The 25,172-nt window shown below is 36.7% G+C and overlaps 1 protein-coding gene across 1 annotated transcript in view; it reads right to left on the bottom strand.

Moving 5' to 3' along the window:
- The window catches only part of PARG (poly(ADP-ribose) glycohydrolase), a 70,484-nt gene that overhangs the window by 43,314 nt on the left and 1,998 nt on the right, over positions 1-25,172 (bottom strand). Inside the window, exons 2-8 of the mRNA XM_069797627.1 lie at positions 23,797-23,874; positions 23,334-23,400; positions 19,825-20,802; positions 16,510-16,696; positions 15,237-15,359; positions 13,858-13,941; positions 12,697-12,771 (exon numbers count right to left, since the gene is read on the bottom strand). Coding sequence (XP_069653728.1) covers positions 12,697-12,771; positions 13,858-13,941; positions 15,237-15,359; positions 16,510-16,696; positions 19,825-20,802; positions 23,334-23,400; positions 23,797-23,874 — 1,592 coding nt within the window. The remainder of the gene's footprint in view (positions 1-12,696; positions 12,772-13,857; positions 13,942-15,236; positions 15,360-16,509; positions 16,697-19,824; positions 20,803-23,333; positions 23,401-23,796; positions 23,875-25,172) is intronic.

The following is a 25,172-nucleotide window of genomic DNA, read 5'->3' as shown; positions in this document are numbered from 1 at the left end:
TGCAGCTTCCGTCAGGATTTGAAATAAAAACAAAAATATCTTGTTGACTTCATTCATAGTCCTCCAATCATGCAAAAAATTATTTAGGAATGAAATAAAAGCAGGGGCTATACCCCATGGGAAAAGTATATGCAATCAGAGTTGCTTTTTGCCAAGAAATCACTTGGCGATTTCATCAGTATTTGCACTGGAGTGACTGATTAAATGAACATGACTTAGGGCTCCAATTCATAAGATGCAAATGGTTCAGTGAGCCATAGCAGAGGTAAGAGCTCTTGGCCAAACTTGCATTGCAATTTTGTAAAATGAACATTTATACTGCAGCAAAGAGGCCTGACTAAACGCCACCATAAGTAATAGCCTCTTGTCACTATAAACCAGTCCTCCAAAACGTAATGAACGAGCATGCCTGACAGTCCTAATAAGAAGGATCTGAGGTAGCACGGGGTGACAGTGATGGTAGAGAGTTTAAATCTAAATCTGACAGCTCATCAAACCAAACAAACTGCACATACAGAACACAAATTTGGACAGCTCTATCTATCACATGGGAAGGTAGAGTCATCACACCAACAGGCAACCAGCATGCTAAGACAGCAATGGCTTAATGCTTTCCATTTGTTTGGTTTTATTTCCCTATATTAACTTTTGTGGCAGGACAAGGACCAACTGAACCACATTCTTAAGGATGAAGGGGAAAACAAGAGTGCTTCCTTCAGATTTTGTGTCTTTTATTTCCTAATTCTAATGGATTTTGAGTTCTTTTTCCTTCCCAGCTGCCCTAACACCTCAGGCACTTTCTTAGAATTACTTTGTTTCAGTTTGTAAGTGCTCTGTACCATTAGTTACTATACTGAACTGTCTTTCTAGTAACAGCTTTCCTAATTATTTTAAGGTAAGATATCATATGGTTAGAAGTGGTAATAGCCTCCTAACTAATTAGGCAAACTGCATAACTTCTATGTACTCTATTCACAGTAAGTTCATTTTCCTAATCTCAGGAATAATTTTTTTTCTTTTTCCTTCTTCACTATCTTCAATTTGTCTCAAATAAAAAAATATCTCTGTATATTTTTACAGGGCATTAAGACCCACATGATGACTACTTCCAAGCTGAAAAACCTGGTTGCAAATAGAAGCGTATCAAATAAGGGTATATATAGCCCACCTAGACATAACATCATTATTAAACCTCCTTCAAGTCTGCAATTCAAAGAAAATAACAAAGATAGATAGCAAACAAAGAAATACTAGTCACATTCCCACAAAGAGAAAGATTTGCTCAGTGCCACGTGCGAGGAACATGTAGGTGGAACATGCCATGAAGTTTAAGACAACTTGGAATGGTCTCCTGAAAAAAATTTGATCAACATTTATAGCTTTGCAGTTTTGGTGAGGATAACATGGAAGGCAAAAAACCAGAAAAAAAAAAATATTTGGGGAACAAGGACAACAGGAACTTGTGTTTGAAGGCTTAATTTCTTTTTAAGACTGTTAACAGTCTTGTTCTACTCATAAGCATTTAAAACGCTACTTATTTTCATTCAATGCATAGACTGTACCTCCCTTCCAAAGGCTTCCATTTTACTGTCAAATGAGACTGAAGAGTTCAGCTGTGCTCTTGCACTGTTCTACAAGATATTGGTTCTTGTGCACTTTGGGATAATGTTAGCAATTTCAATTTGCCACTTTTTTTTAAAGTGTATTCCACAGAAGAACCTCCCAGGCATCCTGAAGCATCTCCCTTACCGTTCCCCTCAAGCTAAGACTTTCCATTGAGATGACACTTATACAAAAACTTGAATGTACTTCAGCAATCACAACATGTAGCTGCTCCTTTACTGCACTAAGCAATATTGTCTTCATTTTCTTTTCCTTCCAGAGCAGCCTGTACTTATTTACTTGTTCTCCTGTCTCATACAGGAGTCACATGCTTTTTGTATGCTGTTTGTGTAATACTTAAACATGGTGGAGTCTAGATCCATGACTAGAACTCCTCGGTGCCAGTAAAACAACCAAGCCACTGTCTATGATGTTTAAGTCTTTTACCTGAAAGTAAACCAACCTCAGACTGCCAACCTGTACTTGCTTTCTTCCCCTAGCCCTTGTCATAAACGCTTTTAAATATTACAGAATCATAAAAGCAGACTCTCTTGATCTGTTATTTGGGACAGCTGGGGAAAAAAACAAACCAAAACAAACAAAAAAGCCTAAACAAGTTCTTATCAGGTAACTTTGAAAACTAATATACTAACTTAATACGCCCCCAAAAAACCAGAACAAGCTTCACTAAATCATACTCTCTACAAAGCCTACAAAGCCTTTTCTTCTGGACAGGGAGTAGATGAGTTCTACTTAAACATATTGCGCCAAACTACCAGCATATCCGATACCTAGACAGAGACACTATGCTGCAGGCTGCTGACTTGTATGCCTATGTAAAACAGATTCTTTGTCATAATGTAAAATATTATACTTATAAACAAGATTGAAACCAAGAAGCAAAGTGGGGGTTGGGGGGGGGTGGGGGTGGATTTTAGTTCCCATTTTACTGAGTCAATGAACTTCCAAAACAGGAAGGAAACAATAAACTGTCATCTGCCTCCTTTTGTTCCCTTACAAAACTAATTCAGCAAGAAACACACTTAGCTGTCAAATCCATCCCATTTCTTGAGCGCTTGTCTGATTAGAAACCAGAGGAAGGACAAAGTAATCTTTGGAGGGAAGAGGGGAAAAAACCCATGATGCTGGATTATGCAGAGAAGAATCTTATTTGAGAGGAATGCTTCTGACATTTATCAAAACCACAAACTGACACTTCAAAAGGAAAAAGGAAGACAGCTTACAAGGCAGAGGTTAATTCATTTTTGTTTAATTCCCCCCGCCAAAGGCTCCTTCACGTCTTCTGCCAATCCAACCCTGGGATGATCTCTCAGGTGTAGCATCCCTAACAATGGCAGCTTTGTTCTCAAAGCTTTTCACCATTCTAAATAAAATTTGAGAGAAAAATGTATATTCATATTTCCATCTCCTCTTAATGGTTTCAGAAGCCCAGTTTATACTTCTAAGGTACTGGAAATCTAACCTCAAACATTTTCATTACCAACAAGTGAAACCTCAGTCCTGATTCTCTACAGGCCACCAATAGATTCCACCTGCACATTTTTGCAGAACAATTCTACCATGAGTAGAAGCATCACAAATATTTCCAAAGCAGTGGCAGAGTCCCGGGAAGAAAAGTCCAATACTGCTTTCTAAACGCTTTTGAGTTATTCTTTGGAAGTACGAAGTAGTGGAAAGGACAATGACCTCGTTTCTACAGCAGTGCTGTAACATGAAGGAAAAAAAAAAAGTATCTTTCATCTGACTGACATAAGCTAACGTGAAAACAATCCATTTCCAGGTTCATTCAAAACTTTTATCTTTCTAAACACAGTACTTGGGGGGGGGGGGGGGGGAAGAAATGTTTAATACTGCTATGATTTTAAAAACATCTGCTACAAACCAGTGTGGAAGCATTCAAAAGCCATCAGATATTTAACTACAACTTTTTTCAACCACTTTTGTAACTGATAACCTTGGCACTAAAAGCTTCATGAGACAACATAGCTATTGCCCTTATGAAAGCTGTATTTTCTTTAACATTACCAAAAAAAATCAAGCACAGACAGAAGGGGAAAAAGAAGGATCAACTAAAGATAACACAATAGCATTGTAGATTTCAACAAATCTATAGACTGGGGGGGGGTTTTTTGGGGTTGTCAGAACTATAGACTCTTGAAAAAAATATCCAGCAATTAAGATTATATTGGCCAAAAAAGACCCTCAGACCATCTCCATGGTACACACTCTGCCACCTTTGCAAACCTGCTCTTTAAAGAATGCATGGCAACTAATAACAAACTTTGCAAGGAAACAATATAAACAAATTCAGTTTTTCAGATGAAAAAGCATGAGAAGAGTTGGGAATATAATTACAATACACTTCATTTATGCCTTCATAGTCATTCTAACAATGGCAATGCCTCCTTATCGCTTCCCTACTTCCATCTACACTTTTTCAGAGAGTGTTTCTCTTGAAAGCTTTGACCATCATCAGGTTTTTTTTATTCTAACTGCTCTGGACATTAAATAAAAAAAATAAAAATTAAAAAAACCAAACAACCCCCCCCCCCCCCAAACCAAACCCTAAACAGACAAATAAATCTAAAGGCACAAAGCAGCTAAGGAAAGCCACCACAACCAAAAGGGGCTTCTCTTAGTCATTTGGGATAGATAAGTGAGCACAGGTAAATGACGATTTACACATAATCCAATGGAAGCAAAGAAATATATTCATCAGTCCCCTGCTCCCAAAACACAACAAAAAAAGCAACTATCAGAGGATAGCTTTTAAAACCAAAACATTTATATTTACTAGATTTTTCTTCTTTTTTTTTAATCAGGAATGCTCTCAATACAGTGAAAAACTATGGAAGAAATCCTCAGGATGTACCTCTACATTGTCTCAAAGCATTAAGTATCCACAAACACTTAAGACACATTATAATTAAAACTCTACACCTGGTATGTGTAGATATCCCTTCCCTGGTAATTCTGAGTCAATAGTCTGATGCAACAGTCATTGCAATGGTGCTTACAAAACACCACTTAAAAGATACTCAACTGTTTTCCTGAGAAAGTACAGGCAACTAAGAATAAGCCTGTAATTCAGTACTCAATGCTATTTCTCCGCTACAATGCTTAGCTTCTAATGTTTTGAATGTGTACAAGATGCATATTCCCTCCACACCAGAAAAGTGTTTTGTTCAATATGGGGACAAATTCCTTTCTGCTACTGTAAAAAGAAAACCCTTCATGGCACACTCAAAAGACCTTTTCAGTTTAGATTTTAAAAAGGTAATCTGATGTAATGAAAATTGTTTGAAAACATCTGGACTAAAGTGAAATCCAGCAAGGAGCAATGGATAGGCTATTTTCAGCCTTGGGACATTTTGTTTCTTGTTTAAAAGCCTACATTTGTAGTGCTGACATCTCTAAAATGCTCACTTCTGTTAGTACTGTCCAGACAATTATAAAAATGATTTATCAAAAACCCAGTCACCAGAACAATTTGGTACTTTAAAATTCGTTCTATTCCAGTATCACTGATTACAGCAATCATTTTTTCAAGCAGGTCATTCAAACAACAAAACATACAGGAAAGACTGACATGATTCATAAGGCCTGCTAGGAAACGAGAGTGGGGTAAAGCCCTATCCCCCAAGATATGCACTTACTTAACAGTAGTAGGTGTTCTTAAACAGTTTGGTCTTTTTCAAATGAGTGAAAATCCAGAGCTTAACCATAATCCAACTAGACTATACTACAATCACATCATCTTCAGATGTTGCATTCATATTCTTTTTTTAGATGAAAAATAGAAATAATGGTAAAAAAATGAAAGTATTATTTCCAAAGTTGTCCAGGTAATTTCCAAAATTTCTTAAGGTTATTAAGTTTAAGATTATTAAATTCAGGTTATTAAGGTTAAGAGCACACATACTTAAAGGCTGTGCGGTTCTGTGGCTGTTGGAAATTTTGCATTTGGAGTATTTCATTGACAAGACAGTTCTTAATTTCATTCAAATCAGCTCAGTGATCTCAAAAAGCAAGCAATTCTTCTTAGAGAGGAAGCAGACATAGTGCCAATATTTGCGCATCTGATTTTTCTGCTCAGTTCTCAAACATTTAGTATGCTCCATCTTAATTCAATTACTGGCATCTGACATTTTCTAAAAGTATGAAGTTCAGGCCAAACGTGCTAGTATACTACATAGCAGCACACATTCAAATGAGAAACTATAGTGTGGCAAAAAAACCACACTAAGCACATTCTGCAGATATTATCCCAGGTTTTACTAGGTTTATGCCATAATTCAGCAATTCAGTAACACACATTTGTTAGCTTTTTTCACTGAAATATAAGGGGTTTCTTCCATTTAATTATTCCTAAGTGCAAAGCATTGACTAACAGAAACAAGACTCAATGCAATATGCTCCCGCACTCCTCACTTTAAGAATATTCTCCTATATCCTGGAATCTGCGCAGAACACCTGCAGTAGAGAAAAGCGGTATCTTAGAAAGTGTGTGCACATATCTATATGAATATTGCTAGGCCAAAATTTAAATAGTAAGGATTTGTGCAAATGAAAAATAATTTCTAGTACAATAACTAACTACCAATTTTTCAAGAAAAGGAAACCAGACTTTTGGAAGAGCAAAACATCTGTAATAGGGATGTGTGATATTTATGGAAAATAGAAAAAATTGTATTTATAAAGTGATCTATTTACATATTTATCTTGCATATTATCTATTAATAAGTTTATGTATTTGTAAATTACATTTATAGAAAGTTTGAAAAAGGTGTTAAGCGAGGTTCTAGAAATTTACAGGTAGACAGCTGCATGTAAAAGCAGACAGTAACGAAGCCTCGTATCCTGACTGCTCTGGACTTCTAAAAGGATCTAGCATCCAGAATTATGATTGTCATGCAAGCTTTAATGGAAAAAAGCAGGGAGAAATGGGACTCCTTTTCTAATTTTCTGTTTCAAAACTAATTACAGCAGTAATTGTAAGATAAACACTTTTAATAGCCCATATTCTACATCATGTAAAAGCATAACTAAAGAGTGAAGAAAAATAGCAATATATTCCTTCAGCTTGACAACTGACCTTGTTTTCTTGGTATACAGCTTTTTATCAGATTTTAGGATAAGCTGAGATTTGTGCCATAAAAAACTGCTAACAGCCAGTTTTGAGGCTAAAACCAGTGAATTCATGCTTGACTGGAAAAGGACAAAAAGGAGCACAGACAAAGTCGTCTGGTACGTTATTCCTTTTCCTTCATGCTGAAGGTTCTTCTCTGCAATTAAGTATAGACAGGAGAAGAGATTGGTCTTTTTAAAGAGCATTATCATGTTTCTTTCAACCTCACAGAAAAATCCAAATGTAAAAGTTATACAGCTTCTCTCATAATAGAAAAGGATTTCCTGAATGCTGAATTTATATGGGAATCAACAGCAAATATACAGATCCTGGTCATTAAATTGATTGACTGGCTTCAAACAGCTTTCCCAAATGACAAGATGACCACAAGACATCCATAAACAGGCATTGCAGACACACACATGCTTTTTCCTACACTAAAAGCCGGAAACTGAGTATTATACAGTGGAGAATGACAGAGTGTCTTTGTAAATAGCATATCCCCTTTAAGTCTTCCTACTTGCATCAAGTAGGCATCAAGGGTTTAAAGTTCTGCAGAGAGCCTGGAAAAACAAATTTTAAAAGGCAAGTGCCTTCGAGTGAGGTTAATTTAAAACGTCAATTACATTTACTATTTTGTCCTCCTAAAAGAGGCTAGTGTATAGATCCCCATGCCTTTCTGTCAGCAATGTCTTATATTGGTACTGTGCCACAATGGGGCCCACATGACAAGGCCACTGCTGCCTCTCAACTTCAACCCAGCAAAGTCATAAGAATGTAAAAATGGACAAACGTTCATTAAAGTCCATCAATAAAAAATGTCTAGAAAAGTCTAACAGCAAGAAAAGCAAGTAATCAGCAGCACTTTCTCACAACGCTCTTTACTTGCAGTAATCAGTTTCAGAAATTTCCAGAGTCCATCACAGTACCTGTGTAGATGGTCAATGGGATCTTTCCACCAGCAATTTCTCCAAATCCCTTCAAAACCTGATGTAAAGCCATAGCATATTCCACATGCCCTGGACGAGTTCCACAGCCTTTTATTCAGTATCTAAATAAGTAATTATTTTTGTCTGGTTTTGAAACCCTTACCTGCAAGGAACACTTATCTGGTGTCCCTTAACTGTTGTACTAGAAGAACGAACAGTCATTTCCTCTTCACCCTCTTTTACATTAATTTTGCACACCACTGTTATATCCATTCTGCACTTCTCTCAACTAAGATGAAAAGATGGAACAGTCCTAGCTTATTCAGACATTCCTCATATGGAAACTATTACATACATTTACACCGTTCCTGACCCCTCTCGTTGTATCTTCTCCATTTCACAGACACAAATTTTCCACCAAGCTAATCAAGCTCAAAGAGGCCAGACAAACATAAAAATATTTACAGATACAATGTGAACATCTACAAGATGTATTGTGATCCATTTTTCAGATGACTCACAGAAGCTCAGAGACAATCACTGTCTATGCCACACAGATTTACCTAAACTCCAATCTTCGGTCTATGCTTCTTAAGAGATCAAACTTATGTCTAAGCTATTTGCAATTTCCAATACATAAGTAATCATCAGAGATTACAGTTTTGATATGCCTAAATACTGGATGTAGTTGTTTTCAGCACTGAATAGCATACAGACATTATTTCACAAAGTAACTCTTTAAACACAAATATTTTGGGAATCCTAAATGCTAACAGTCCTGCATACATAAGTCCCTCTCTTTCTGCTTTGTATATACAAAAAAGCAGCAAGATTAGCTAAAAATCAAATTACTAGATCTGACTCCTTCCTTTTACTGAAGCATATCAGGAAAACCTATAACTTGGATAACTCGCAAGTAAGAATCAAGAAGCATATGAGCATCATTCTTTTGTTTTCTGAAACTAAAATGATGAAAATGCTACAGTTCTCCAAGTTTCAAAGGAGATTAGAAGATGACTGAAATTTAAACCATGTGAGCAATAAAAGTGCCCATTGTTGTTTCATTGCCTGCAGAGTTCCTTTTTGTCACTTTAAGTGTCTGTCAAATTTTTTCAGTAGATCTGTTATTAACTTAAGTATTGCTGCTAAAACTCACAAGTTTTAGATAGGACCAAACAACTCAGTTTGATACAGCTCTACTGTAAAGGACAAAAACAAGTTGTGAAGCTGCTCACTGACTGGTTCACCTCAAAAGAGCTCAGATTTTAATGACACAGGTTCTATATCATGAAGGTTCCTGAAGCTTCACAACATAAATCCTGCTGACTTAAGTTCTTATATACTATGCAACTAAAACTGAATTTCTCTAAAGGTGATCCTTCTTTTAAAGTTATGCACTGCTTATACAATCTCATGTCATTTTCAGATTTAAACACTCCTCTGTTCCTCAAAGAGCAGGACAGATGCAAGCAATAAGAGGAAGAGTTCATGAAACAGCATTAACAAGAATTATGTTTAAGCTCTACGAGACTTTAAAGCGATACAATAAAAACAAAGCATGTCCAGAACAACCAGGCCCAATCTAAAGCAGCAGACAAGTGTGACTATCTTAAATTATAAAGCCCTACTTTTCTCTTTAAATAAAGTTGCTGTTGTTGGAGATTAGTCTAAGACATAAGCCTTGAATGACCTCACTAGGCTTTTTGTTTCATGCACTTGGGAAAAAGCAAAATAATTTGGTCTTGCCTGGAAGTGGAAGGGCAAGTCTACAAGAAAGAAAAATAAAAATTTCTACAGTATGTAGCACTGTTGACCAAAAGCATGTAATAAATCCCCAACCTATCATCATTCACGTAAATAAAGCTCATCTACAATACATTGTGGGTCCTCAGACAGCTCCATCCACAGCAGTTTCCTCACATTTCTTTTTCTGCTTGTTGTTTACTCTTTACTGTCTGGCTTCTATGTAAGTTCTGGGAAAACTGATGCAAGGATGACTTCCAAGTGACAAGAATTTTGCAAGTAAGAAGAAAAATGTTAGCACTAATAATTTTCATCCACTAAGTAATAACTTGAGTAAATCATAAGCTTGTTTGCCAATATTAACAAACAGATGGCAAAACAAATCAATACAACAGTGTGGAAATTCCATAGAGGACAACAAAACTGTCAGATGTCTGAAGCAAATAAGCTACTGAGAGCTTTATGTACATTACTGATGGGCGCTATGAACTTTTAAAAAGAAACAAAAAAACCCCAAGCTCCCAAGTTTACTTCAATGTACAAATAGGAATTTTACTTCCAAACATTAACTGGCATCCAAAAGAATCTTTTGAAAATAGTGTGAGGGCTCCCTCTTCTGACAACACTTTGGACAAACTGTAAAACTGGTCAGCCTATACATGTCAGGGTATGTCGTTTTGGAAAAAAAATGCTGGGTCACATACATGACATTTATTTCCCATTAGTTAAGAAAGCTGAAAGAGTTTTACTCTTAAAGGAAAATAAACTTAAACCCAAGAAACTGGTAATTATTGTTATTACAAGGACATTGATTTGAATCTTACAGGTAGGATTTAAAAATGCTGCATATTTTGACTGTGTAACTTGGAAAGAAACTACCTAAAATAGGAAACACAATGTAAGACTGATATGAAAGCATTTAACAGATTAATAGATAAGGTGAGCTGTGTCCAGAATCAGAAGATAAAATAACAAATGGTACTTTATAATTCACCAAGCACAGACTTATTGAAGTAATATCTGAATACAGTGGCCTTAAATGAATCACTAAAATAGACACTATTAGATTTGTGGACCCAGCTGCCTTCTAAATGAGACCACAGAATTCTTGGTTAAGAATGCATTGGAAGCCAATAGTAACCAAGAATATAAATAGATATTTGAGGATCAGAGATTCTGTTTTAATCTTTTTCTTTTAATATATATTAGTGACTATTTCTCCCTTTGTTGAGCTGCTGCCCCTCCCTTTGGGCTGATTAGTCAAGCCAGCTTTCCTTTCAACCAACCCTCTCAACTTCTACTGAGCAAACATCACTTGACACAGTTTCCCGTTCCCTCAAAACAGTAAGATAAACAAGAAAACACACAAGCCAATGGTAAGCACTTAATCATTAACTCCCAAACACAGTAACTTCAAAAACTACATTTCACTACAGGCTAGTATATTTAGGCATTTCCACAGAGGATCTCAACTTTTCACTCAATAGCTCCTGACTTAAGCAGACTGCAAACAGTCTTTGAAAGCAGATGCCTTGTTAATTTACAGAACTTGAAGAGTTCACACATCCCTTAATAACAGAAAAGATTTAAACATCTCTCTGCAAGATGTATTCCCCCCACGTTCTGTTCACTAAATTCAATATATTCAATAAACAAAGTCAGGGTAAGATTCTGCTCCTGTGGTCTACAAGGAGCCACTGTCTTATAGTGCTTCACTGCTCCTTATTTAATATACTGCTGCACACTCTTCACCTTGGTGAAAAATCCATGTTTTGAAACAGCTCTCCTCCCTTCATCTGGGAACCTCACAAATAAATCATCATTCCCAGGTGACAGAAATTGCCTTTTCACCCTCAGTGAAAGATTGATGCCTGATACATAGTTTATTTCCCTACTGTTACTCTCTTCTCTGGAGACAGCCGATATTACTTATTCTCCCTGGCTGATGATCTCTGAATCTAATCATGCATAGTTTCCAAACTCCCAGACGCACGATATGAACACATCAGGACAAGCTCAGTTGTGTTTGTAGCAATCCGATGCAAATCTGGTACATTTCCAAGTCAGATTTTAAATAAATAGTTTGCTTGTACTTTAAAACATTCTAATAATTTAAATATGTATTCTTCAGTAACACAAGATTGAACAGTTGAACAGCCCAAGTTAATTTCAGTTAGTACAAGAGTCAACAGGAGCAAAGAGGCCAAATATCCACAGCCTCTACCAGCCAGCCTGAAAAACAGAGACACCCCACATGTGAGAGGAGGGAGCACTACATTGGCAAGATGAGCGAACATAGTAGCTCTCATGGCTAGCAAATATGATACCACCGGTAGTTTTATAGGTACCTTCTGCGAGTAATAAAAATACTGTGTTGCATGCAAAACAAAACTCATTCTGTTAAATAGTAGTCCCTATACGCAACGGAAACAGGCAATAGAAAGAACAGTTCCTCTGATCACATGAATTAAGTAGACATCTATTTTAAACATACAGAACTGACAAAGTTGACTTCAAATCAAATTTAGTTTCCAATGAACCTTAATACAGCTTAGCAAGCCCCTCCCAAGAAAACAGGCACACGCATTTTGAAAGCACTTCTGAGTTGGTGGAAGAAAAATACAATTTCTACTGCATCTCATTTAACATCCCATACTGCTTTAATTAGCATAGTTTCTGAACATCAGTCAGGGTGTACATAGTCCAACTTGCATTTGCCACCTACTATTAATTTTTATTTTCCATCCTCTTCCAGAAAAGTAATGTGAAGTCATAAAAACCATCCCAGTCTTTCAAAGGCTCTGCAGTTTAAATTCATCATCTCAGCATATAGCAAAATTTTACTGCTAGACCAGCAAAGCACAGTCTATACAAACACCACTGTATTATAACACTAAAGTTGTTTAAACAAGGAAAAAAAGAGCAATACTTTTTAAAACAAGAACCATTACAGTGGAAATATTAATACAATTTATTAATAATTCTGGTTATCATAAAACAGAGAAAAGGCATTTCTCACCTTACCTTCAGTAACCTTAGTTCTTACTGAAGTACCCAAATTACCTGCATAAGATTTAAAATGAATCCAGCTTATAAAGTATAATTATCATTTCAACTGAAGTTACCAGCCAAATAACTGTCCACACAGATGATGATTGCAAACCCTTTACTCTTGAAAAGGGAAATAAAGCCAAAAGCATTGAGACATATAGACAAAGTAGTCACTTATATTTTTTATTTTTCACTTTTCTTCCTATTTTAGACTTGGTTTACCTTCTCACAGAAGTCAGTAAGAGCAGTGAAGTCCCATTTCTTGGAATAAGCAATGTTGTATCTCAGTATAGCATCCTAGGGAAAGAGCACAACAAAATAAAGCCTAGAGATACTTAAGAGAAGAAAAATGATTTTATGAAATTTCCTTTTTGAAGGAACAGTACCATCTAGTGGCTAAAACCTGTCACAGAGCCTATCAAAATCCATAGAACTGTATTAATACAGTGTGACTCCATGGTACTGAATCCTGTATTTTAGGTTTAGCACTGAATAAGCTTTAGTCTACAGGGTTTTCCTCCTAGCACAAAACAAGATAAGGCATGCTTGGATCTGCCTAAACCACACAACATAAACATTCCCCACCCCAAGCTTGCTCTCTTTAAAAATAGCAACCTCAGCAATATAGCAGAAGTTTTACCAGTTTATGAACTTAAAGAATCAGAACCGCAACAAATTAAATAGGCCCTTACAACAACAACCACCTTTAAAAAATTCTCAAGAAAAAACAGGAAATAAAATAGTATTATCAAGGGAAGTTTCATTAGATGTCGGGGGAGCAATATTTATTTGTTTAAAGTTTATCTGTAGCTTTTGCATCCTCCTCCTTCCCTGCCTTTCACGTATAATCTAAATTACATTATTCTTCACAAAAAAACATAATAGAAACTCTAAGCTGCTCCAAATCACAATTCATTAAAGCCAATGAGAACTATAAGAGTTATCAACAGAGCATTAGTCTCCAAAATTTACAGATTTTTGTTAGCAGCTTGAATCATTGCAATTTTAGTGGAGTATACCGGTATGAACAGTTACTGTTTCAAACTCTCTAACCTGTGCATCTCCCTACCATCTGGTTACAGAAAAAGCCTACATGCTTCATTTACCACAAACTAGTAAATACTGCTGGACAAACACAGTTTTGTGTAGACTTATAAAGACAATTCATTTTAATAATACCTAATAAATTCAGTGGTAACACTTAAGACTCATTAATTAAGACCCTTAATTCATTATGGAATCCCTTGAACAGCATAGATTTTTTTAAAACTTATTTTTATAAGTGATTGAACAAATAGGACCAAGTCAGAATCACTAACAGTACATGGAGAGCCTGAACATACATACATGTACATAGATTTGATTTTGAATTGACAAGCTTACCTTCAAATCATGCGAGCAAGTGAATTTGTTAAGTAAGGCAGTTTGGATTAGTTCCCATCGACTTCCAGCAGTTCTATCTCCGTTCTTTAAAACAAAAGCCCAAAACAAAGTCAGATGAAGTTACTGAAAACAGAAAGACACATCTACTAATAATTGTCTTCCTTGATTTTTTTTAAATAAAGTTTGTTCTATTTGTGAAGTTCTTTAAAAATAAACCACATATTTTGAGTAACTGTAAGGTACTTCTGCAACTTCTAGTCCACTGCCTTTTACTTCCTTAAGAGTTCCTTTTTAATTGAAGCATTCACAAAATGCATAAAAAGATCTCTTTTTTATATATGCGGCACTCTTTCTCATGCCATCTCATGACGGACAAATAATGCCCTTCCTTGTGAAGACAAGAGATTTACAGGACCATAGTTTATAAGATCTGCAACTCAAAAATATAAAATGAATCAACTTTATAAAAATGTAATATTAAGAACAATAAGAGCACAGATTCTAAAAGCATATTGCTGTGGCTGACTCTTGCGCCAACCCAAATTTAAGACATCCTGTGATATTTTTCCTCAACAGAAAGTATTATTGCCCATTGCAAGCAATAATATTTCTTACAAGACTACCACAAGGACAGAGACAACTCATCTTGTGCAACTGGCAAAGATCTTATGAATGCTTTATCTCTGAAACATCAATTAAATATATTTTATACTGTATCTGTAAAATTGATAAATGAAAAAAACAAGAGTACTTCCTAGAGGCTATAAAAGTTCTTTGTTCCAGATTCAAGTATGAATAATCATTATACAGTCTTCACTACAGGACACACTTGCTCATTTTATTCACCACAGTCTTAAGTATTTCAGCAGGTACGTTTAAGTAATCCTTGAGCAGTGACAAGAAATATCAGATCAACAAACCATGCAGGGCTAACTCTAATGTCTCTGTCACTGTTTTAGCAGAACAGCAGACATGTACCTCAACCTACCAGCAATACCTGACAGAATATTATAATCAGAACGTGGTTACAAATTCATTCACATCTGTTGGCATCCCAAATTTCTTCACAAAAAGACCCGCAAATCACATAAATATATAACTTATATGGAGTATAAGCTTATATTCCATATAAGTACAGAAATATATACACCATCAAATCAATAGCTAGGTAAAATAATTACTAGGAAAAAAAAAAAATCTTCTGCTCTGCCTGAAGCATCACGACCCAGAATCCAGCTTTTCAGACCAGGTATGTTCATCTATTTGATTTTCCAATTCCATACACACAACTTGCTAACTGAGCAAATGCAGTAAACTGAAAACTCATTTATACATAAACAAACTTATTTGATTACACAACTGTAAATATTTTATCTTACCTCATCCTCTACAGGGTATAAATTTTGTTCTGAACAAGGCATTTTAACATGTTTGTTGTCCCACAAATCTTTGTAGTGAGTTGGAAAAGGTTTAGGCACCTCTCCTTCCCTCAGAAGATCTACCTGCAACACAGAAGCGGGGGGGGAGCTCAGACTCTCTATGCAAGTTTTTAAATTGAAGAAATAAATAGTAAGCAAAAACATAGTTAAAAAAGCTCTCATCTATGGCCATCCTTTTTGGAGAGAGGAAAGCTACAACTTGATCACATAACGAATATTCAGTTAGAAAAAAATCCATCTGTTACTCTTATGTTTGGTGGAAAGAACACCACCTTATCATTTGACCTCTTGAAACATACTGAAATAAATTAAATACATGCAATTATTTTGTGTCCATTTATCAGCTAAATACTTCCTCATTTATGAATTTAACTATCTACATAGTTTCATGCAAATATTTTCAAAATGTATTTTTAAATCTAACCATAGTTGTGTGCAGAAATAACATTTTTAACCTAACACTGAAGAGGATGGGAAATCAATATAGATATAGCAGTATTTCAAGTTTACTCCACAGAATATCAGAAATATAAAAATAAAATGTTCTTAAAGACTTAATCTGCTGTATGGCCTTCTGGCAGCACTGATTCTCTCAGAACTTGAATTTAAACTTAATGTGCTTCTCTTTTGTTTGTGATTTATCCATGACCCTACAGATTTCTGGTCACATGTTTTATTTCAACAATAACTTGACTGCATACTACTCCAAAGGATTAAAGGCAAATGTATCCGATTTGATCTAAAATGCAGTGGTAAAATTGCTCGAATCTCCTCTTCATTCTTTGTCTTTATCATATCTTGATTATCTTGAGCGTTTTGTATATCTTGAACCCCAAATAGAATCATATTAAAATGAAAATATAACATGAAAACATTGAAGTAAAGATTTTACTTGCAGGTGTATTTAAATTGCCACAGTTTACAACTCAGCCAAGGAAGTACACACACACCCCTATGCAAAAGAAAAATACTCGTCCCTAAAAGCCAGAGGCATTAAAACCATAATTACATTGCTTCTGGATCTTAATATCCTAATTCTGTGCATCAGAAAGGTTAATTTTCAGGAATATCAGTTGCCCCAGTCTGCTCGCAAGGAACGGTGAAGAAAGACTTCCACAGCCTGCTAATACTACAACACTAACATTTGGCATTTCATGTTCTTGAACAATTCAGTAAGAAATTTGATTTCAGGTAATACACTCAATTATCGTACTCTGACGGTTACTGTATGATTGGCTGAGGGTCGCAGATGAGGAAGACGGGCCCCACACATAGGCATTCTTCTCATCTCTTCAATCGGTGTCCCAAACCATTTCTTATTAGTTGGAAGAGGAGGTGGCATATATTTAGGAATCTTCCTTCCTGGCCTCTGGGGTTTGAATTCACACTTTTCTTTTCTGCTGTTAAAATAAAATACATTGAAACATTTTATTTCCACTGAAAAACCTGGTAAGCAAATACATGAACTTCCACCCCAGGGTTATGTTTGTAACTGAATCAGTTTATTTGCTAGACTTTGCAGTGGCCCCAGGCCAAAGCTTTATCTGGGGAAAACCCCTGCCACCACCAACCTCTTCCCACCCAACACAGACGTGTACACAATGTCTACCGAAACACTCTTCTCTACAGGCTTACAAACACCTTCACAGAACTGCAATATGTTAGCAAGGCAGGGTTCCCCTCTGCAGAGTCATGCTCTTTCCCAACAGGATCTGTTTATGCAGGGACAGGAGACAGACTCATTGGTCTGCATTTGTCAGGATACCCTCTACAGCCCCTTCTCAACTGTTAGAAAACAAACACATGTACATGCCCAGATGCACATATTCCTTCTTCAAACTAAAACAACAACAACAAAAAAAACAACAAACAAACAACCCACCCCAAAAAACAACTTCTTAACCACCTTTTCTCACTAGGGTTCCATTTTTCATGCCAAGCATACAATACTTGCAGCAATGGAAGTAGAAATTTAAAAATAATCCCAAAAACACTTGCAAAAATCAAATATATGCAAGAGCTGATGAACCCATCCTCTTTAATGATCAAAGGTATTTGAATGGATCTGAGATTTTGGGGAAGAAAAATCTGAACCTGCTGTATGTTTGATGTAACATACCAGATGCTTCTCGTGCAAGAGAAAGTTCTCAGAGCAAAATGCAAAACAAGTTAAAAGCCTACACTTTGAGGTACTGTTTAGACCTCTAAATTCCCATTGGCGAACTCACTCCACCCTTGGATAAAGATGTTGTCCAACCTGTTCACTGCCTTTATGCATGTGCCGGTATCTTCAGGTGCAGACAATGCCTCCAACCTGGCCGATCACATGCAAATAGTGTAGCCACATCAGCATGACACTGGGTACAGACCCACTGTGCTCATCTGACAGCCAAAGAGTAATTCTGGCATAGCATTACTGATGACTGAAACCTGTTTGATACATTACTGCTGCCTTCTCTGCAAGTTCAGATTTGAGCCACTCTATTATCTTATTAGACTCGGTCTAATGAAAACCAGGAGGAAAGCTTTAAGATTTTCTAATTGCCCTCTTAAGCACTTGTCCTGGTTTCAGCTGGGATGGAGTTAATTTTCTGCCTGGTAGCTGGTACAGTGCTGTGTTTTGGATTTAGTGCGTAAATAATGTTGATAACACACTGATGTTTTAGTTGTTGCTAACTAGCACTTATCCTAAGTGAAGGATTGTTCAGTTTCCCATGCTCTGCCAGCGAGGAGGTGTACAAGAAGCTGGGAGGGAGTGTGGCCAGGACAGCTGACCCGAACTAGCCAAAGGGATATTCCGTACCATAGAACGTCATGCTCAGTACATAAACTGAGGGGAGTTGGCCAGGAGGGGCAGATCACTGCTCAGGCATCGGTCAGTGGGTAGTGAGCAATTGCATTGTGTATCATTGTATTATTATTATTATTTTCCTTTTCATTATTATTATTATTACATTTATTATTGTTGTTGTTCATATAACATTTTATTTTACTTTAGTTATTAAATTGTTCTTATTTCAATCCATGAGTTTTACTTTATTCCCCGATTCTCCTCCTCATCCCTCAGGGCGGGGGAGGGCGGGAAGTGAGCAAGCAGCTGTGTGGTGCCTAGTTGCTGGCTGGGCTTAAACCACAACAGCACTATAGGCAATACCACTATTTTGCCCGGCACTGAGGTTTATAACCTTCACATCATCTTGTTTAGGCCCCCAAAAGAAAAGGAAAAATAGTCTCTCTACAGCCTCATACTCTACCTTACTAATTATTCTGTAAAGCATTGCTAGGATCCCCATCTATCCACACAGCAAAACTTTTGCATGAGTTTCCCTTCTCAAACATGGATTTACTGTAACACACGATGCTCTAGCCCTGACAAACACAACCTGCAACCTCTGCTGCTTTGCTACAACAGCAATTCATATAAATTAGTGAAAAGAGTACTCCCTAAGCCCGTCTTTTTAAACTTTATGACCCCCTTTTCCATGCTTTTTTTAGCAAATTCTTCATCCATCCATTTTTCCTAAAACTACCTTTTTTTGTTTTCCAAATCCACTCTCAGCCTACTCATCTCTTAAGATTTCTCAAATGCAAGCTCCCAATGCTAGCTAGCCACCCTCCATCACCTCTTCTTCATTTCCTTGAAAAGTATGATATGTGCTGCTCTTCACATCCGGAAGGGACCACCCAGTAAAGATGTACAAAACTACTTTCTTGCCCTGCTTTAAGGACTTCAGTCTATAGAGATAATCACTTATCACACCAACACACACAGTCCTCTTCTTTCTGCTTACTCCTTTGCTGTTTATTCACTTTCTCAGTTCCCACTGAAATCTAAACTCTTCAGAGCAGAGATTATCCTTTTGTCCTTACACAACACCTAGCATGTGGAGTCCTGGGTCATGCTCAGCACTTCTATTTTCATTGCTGTAGCGTATCATCACCAGTCCTTCTCTCTCCCAAATGATGAATAAAGCCAAAAAAAAACCCCCCAAACCACTCACACACATCTCTACAACTGCTTTCAAAAGTGAATTTTTTCATGTCTATTTCAATCAAAGCACCAGTAGCACTGATGCTTCAATAAAACAGATGCAGTATTTTTTGACAGATGGAACTAAAAAAAACCACAAGAAAACACCAGTTTCCTCAAGTATTCTGAATTAAATAATGAATGCTAGAGCAACACTCCATAAAGCACTCCTGTACCACGATTCATTTTCAAGCATTAGAAATCCCATCATCTTAAATCACTTCTTTGATAAAGAAAATCAACTTCCTACAGTGTCCTTAAGTCCGAATTTTAACAGATCTCCAACGATTTAAAAAATTGTACTGGACAAATGTATCCTTTAAAAAACCCACAAGTAGTCCCATTAAAAATAAGTTATTTCAAGCTTGCATCAGTTGTCTTTGTGTCTTAACATACATTTTGCAAAACTCTTTATACAATCCAGCCTCCAAAGTGCTATTACCCAAGTGGAAATTTTTAAGTGTGAAAAAACAGATGAAGAGGCAGACAGAACGCTACCTTTTCTCCTCTACTTTAGGTATCCTCATGAAGTGAGAGGTGATTTTGGAGTCTCTCTTCACACTCTGTTTTGCACCTTTGCATTCTGATGATAGAGTAGGAGAGATCCCAGGTGACTTTGTATGCAGACTATCCTCTTTAACAGAATTATCTATTTCCTCAAAGCTTTCACAGCCCTTGGCAGAAAACTGTGACTTTCTTGACTCCAGTTCAGCATCCCCATATTGAATTCTAAAAGATTTGTTTATGGATTTTGACATATTGATGTCCTCTCGCTCATCGAGAAACTGACTTGTTTCTTCATCAGCCTCTGAGCCATGACAGCTATTTTTAGAATTATCTACATCCATCGGTGACTCCGGTTCACTCTCTTTCTCAAAAGCAGGTGAATCCCCTGAACTGCTCTGACATTTGCTCAGTTTCCCAGGACCTCCAAGATCAGATATACAAGCGTCACAACCAGCATCTGAAAGTGGACTTTCTGGAACTACATCCCCTTCTTCTTGTTCCCCCATTAGAGAGACAGAATTGCAACTCTTCAGCTTCTGTGAATTGCATGAAGCCACTTGTCCATCTGTCTCAGTGTCTTTTGAAGAAAGTTTTGTATTTCCCATTTTCAAAGACCGGCCTGATGATAATTTCCTCTGAGTCCAATTGTCACTGCTTTCTTCACAGCCTCTCTGAGCCTGCTTGCCAGTTTTGTGCATCTGATCGATGTTGGCATTCTTAAAGAGGTCTCCAGACTGCATCCCCTTTACAGGCTCTGTGTCTAAGACTGGATCTTTGTCCTCAGCCTCCCAGTTATACATGCTGCCTGTCTGAGGTAAATGTACATGCTTTGCACCAACTTCCACAGATATTTTTGAATAATTTTGCTGACAAATATTCTCTAGTTTTTTCACATCATGCTCACAAAAGTTCTCTTTTTTAATGGAAGTCATCTTCGGATTTGCTTCAGTATTAACTTTGCTGTGTAAGCTGTGGAAAAGAAGTAAAGGAATTTAATGTCTTATCTCCAAATAAAATTTGTGTGTGTGTGTATATATATTTAAAGCAATGATTATAAACAAACAACAGAAACTACAGAATTTTACCCATTATACTCTCTAACTGAGCACTACCAGGATCAACAAGTTTTACTGCACTGGGGAATGTAGCTTAGTAACAACATATTTCCATTTAAAGGCTCCAAAGGATGATGAATCAGTTGCTTACCTTAGAAATCTACTCCAGTGATTCATTACCCTTATTTTCAAATCTAAACAGTATTAAGCTATTATTTAGTTATTTTCTCCAGATGAAAAATGTTGAAGTCATGATAAAGTCCTCTTTAACTTTCATTTTAATCAGTTAAATACAGTGAGCAAGGAAATCAATGGTTTTGTAGCCATTCCCTCAGAGCTACAAATTCATCTTTCAGAAGAGCAGGGCACAGTAGTCCATAGTCTCAAAAACATCCTATTACCTCCTTACTTTTACAAGCAGCCCACGACTCTTCAAAAAAAAAAATCACAAACCAAAAACATAAGAGTAAAATCCATTTAGAACTGATAATAAAAATTAAAAGACACATTAAATCAATTATTATCTTTAAAGAGAAAAATAACCTAATTTGTCCTGCGCTGTCTTACACAAAGAATGGAAAGAAATGTGTCCTGGTGGTTACACAGCGAAATGAAGCGAGTTTTTTATGAGCAGATGAAACTTTTCAAGATGACATTGGAAAGTCATTTCACACTTATGTATTAATTTTTGTGTAAGTACATACTTAGATGCCATATGAATATTAAAAAAACCCTGACTAGTCTTGGTGAATATATCACTCTGAACAATACCCTCCCCTGAGTGTATTGTTACAGCATTGTATATAATCAATTCAAACTAAGCACGCTAAACTCTGTATCACGGTCTGGTCATTGCCCAATTTCCCATCTACACTAAAAATATGCAATTATCACATAATCCTAAATTCAGCAACTGAACATCTTAATAGACTCCTGAAGGCATTAATTGTCTCCATGAATGATAACAGATCGTCTTCAAAGAGCACTCTGGATAAAGAGATAGCATTCACACCTTTACCGCTACAGAAGAAAAAGGAAAAAAAAAAGGGGGCAGGGGGGCTTGGAGCAATAGATGATAGCTTGGAACTTCACCCATATGAAGATTATTTGAAAACAAAAGGATTTTAGAGGGTTTTATGTTATGATAATTTAACTCCCCATCGATGCATTTGTTCCTGCACTGAAAATTTTGATGAAGAAAAATGAAAGTTATCTTACTGCTGTCATCTCAATAAATGACTGTTCAAAGGTATTGACAATATCTGTTGTCAGCTTAAGATGAGAAATCAAATCTCACAGTGTTCAAATTCAAATAAATTAAAATTGTGATGTTAACTGCAACAGAAAGGCATGTGAAGTGTTTACACAACAAACCTGCTGCTTAAAACTGACTAGGCTGTAATCTGTCAGCAAGGCTGGAGGAGAGCATATAAAAGTAATACTCTAAAGGGAATCTTAAAACAAAAACAAAAAACCACATTCCCTCCTTAAGCAACCTCTTAACATCTTTGTTTTACTGCAACCTGTGAGCCTGTAATTGAGCCCTGTGTACTACTGTATTAATCATTACCACAAGTTTCCCCAGCTATTTTAGCATTGCTATAGATTTCAATTTCTATTTATTAGCAAACATCAATGAAAAACAAACCAGCACATTTACAACTGCAATTATAGAAAAACAATATCTGATACTCCTCTGCATCAGATAGTTAAACTCTCAGAAGTTTAATTTTAACACTGCCTTGCAAACATTCCTCCTGACAGACTACACTACCAGAAAATACCAAACTTTACCTGGCACCATTCAGCAGCAAAGCTTTCATAACAACTTTCACAAAATACCCTAAGTGGACATTTGAGCATCTGTAAATTCTGGTCCAAACTAAATCAAGCTGTACACGCTTATACTACAATCACAGTCCAATGAGACAAACCAGAACAGACTTTTGTCTGTAAATTAACAGAACTGTGAGTTGAATGCAGGACCACCAGCCAAAATCCACAACTCTTATTGCCCTATGTTAAACAAAAATAAAATCAGAGCTGTTGACTAAGAACATAGTCTGATACTACAGCTAACTCGATCTAGTGGTTGGCTGCCACTGGAAGCAGCAGTCCCACTTTGCCTTCCCTTGCTGCAGGTTCCCATCTTTTTCTTTGCCCGAGCAGCAGTATTTATTCACCTAAACAGTGAGGTGCTTCAAGAAGCTAAGTCAGCAAAAGATTTTGGTTTTGGGGGGTTAGAGGGGAGGGGGACTAGTTAGCTTTTTGTAGTGAAATTCTGTCAGTTGGTTATAGTCAAGAGGATGCGCCAAGGTAAGGAAAGCAGCAGAAACAGGGCTGCCTTTTTTTCAGTGCCTAGCTGTACTGGCAACCTGCACTTCCAGCTCCCCACAGGCCCACTCAAAGAACACAACTTTTGAATAGGTATGCTGTGTATTTTACCTTTTGGACTCAGTTGTCTTGGGTCCTTTATTCTCCAACCAAGTGGTAATTGTCCGTTGTTTACAAACTGAAAAACCACAGTTCGCTACGTTATTACATGAAACATGATAAAACTGCAACAAGATTACATACGAATAAGATCACTTGTACCAGATGAGATGATAATCAGGACTTAATTGAGGTGTTTTTATCTTCTACTATAGGGAGTACCCAGACACTAACAGTATTAAAACTACATGTGATGCAATATTTAATTTGTATCAGTCAGCAGCTGTAGCTTCTGTAATAATCTTTATAAATGCCAGGCTTGGTGTGTGGTGAGTTTTTTTTAATCCAACTTCTTTTTTTTTTTAATATGGTTACAAACATACAGTGAATGCCTAGATTAAGAAAACAAACAAACAAACAAACAAAAAAACCCCAAAAAACCCAGTAACTTGAACTTTCCAGCTCTCATTATTACCTTTAATTACCACCACCACCACAGTGAGCCCTGAAAGACTTCTGCTGAATTTTGGAATGAAGAGGCAACATGACATAGCTTAAAACAAACAAACAAAAAAATAACAACTAGGCATCTTAGAAGACCCAGCTAAGAACCTTATTTGTATGTAGCATACTGTGAAACATGAGGTTTAATATAAAGATTGTATATAGCAGAAGTGACAAGAGCTGAGAAAAGGACTTTTTCTTTTCCCTTCCATGCATAAACAATTTCTGAAGCCTATCAATGCTTACTCCCCTAAACAACAATAAAATGTGAAGGACACAATTTTTTCAGATTTACTACCAATGACACAGCTCCAGTGAATGTGATCAGCCTTATCTCTGTGAAATTGCAGTTCAGACAAGCTTTTAATAGAACAGCCGCACATGAACTAATTATGTAGAGACTTGGAGGGGGAAATGGGGAAGAAGAACTCAAAGCAGTTATTTCACAACTGGAAAGTAATCTTCATTAGTATAAGAAGGGGTTTTTAGTTTTGTTTTCTTGTTATTATTTAAAGGTAGCACTGAAAATTTGGCAACTAGCTTCAGTTCCCTTTCTTTCCATTTGCCAAGAGAAATTATCTACCTGTCACTGCTGAATGCGCAAGGTGTTAACTCACTGCTTTCAACTGGGTAAGTAAAATCTGTAGTTCCCCTATTGCAACAGTAGTTCTGCAGAACTTAAAAACCAGTGCAGCAGATCTGGCTATTCTGATTAATAGTCACTACAGACAGACCCCGCATTTTACTGCAAATGGAGGTTGTGTAACTTGTAGCATAGGAAACTTAGGCCACAGGTAACTTAAGAGACATTGTTTCATAAACGCTTTCCCTAACATTTGAGGCCTTGAACACTTTTCCACAGCTGGTTATCAAGTATCCGCATCAAAAGTACAGAATTTCTAGAATGAAAAAGTAACCTCCAGGAAACGTTTAAATCATTTTAAGTTCTGCTGAAACAGCACAAACAGTAGTGCAAAATTGCCATCACTTGCCTAGGCCACCAGGGAGTAATGCCAAGCCTTATATAGATTACAAACACAAGAATACCTGTGCCACCCTCAGCCATACAATTCTTCAACAAACACTCAGCTTCACCCCACTGAGACAAAAATAACAGCTTGATGGATTTTATGAGCTAAAAATTTTTTATTTCTAATAATTCACTAAAACCAAAGTCTATTAGTCATTCTGTTTACCAAAATTCACCTTCTTGTATTTGAAGTGTTAACCCAAATTGCCTACAGGAAAGGGGAAAAGAAGCAGCCAGAAAAAAAACCTGAAGAGACATGTTAAAACATGGGACGAATAAAACCTCTTCAAAGGCAGCTGACTACCTCTCGAGGTATA

This window comes from Haliaeetus albicilla, chromosome 11, assembly GCF_947461875.1.
Source record: "Haliaeetus albicilla chromosome 11, bHalAlb1.1, whole genome shotgun sequence".
NCBI lineage: Eukaryota > Metazoa > Chordata > Aves > Accipitriformes > Accipitridae > Haliaeetus > Haliaeetus albicilla.
Note: the sequence above shows the minus strand (reverse complement) of the source record. Positions and strands in the feature narration are given on the sequence as shown.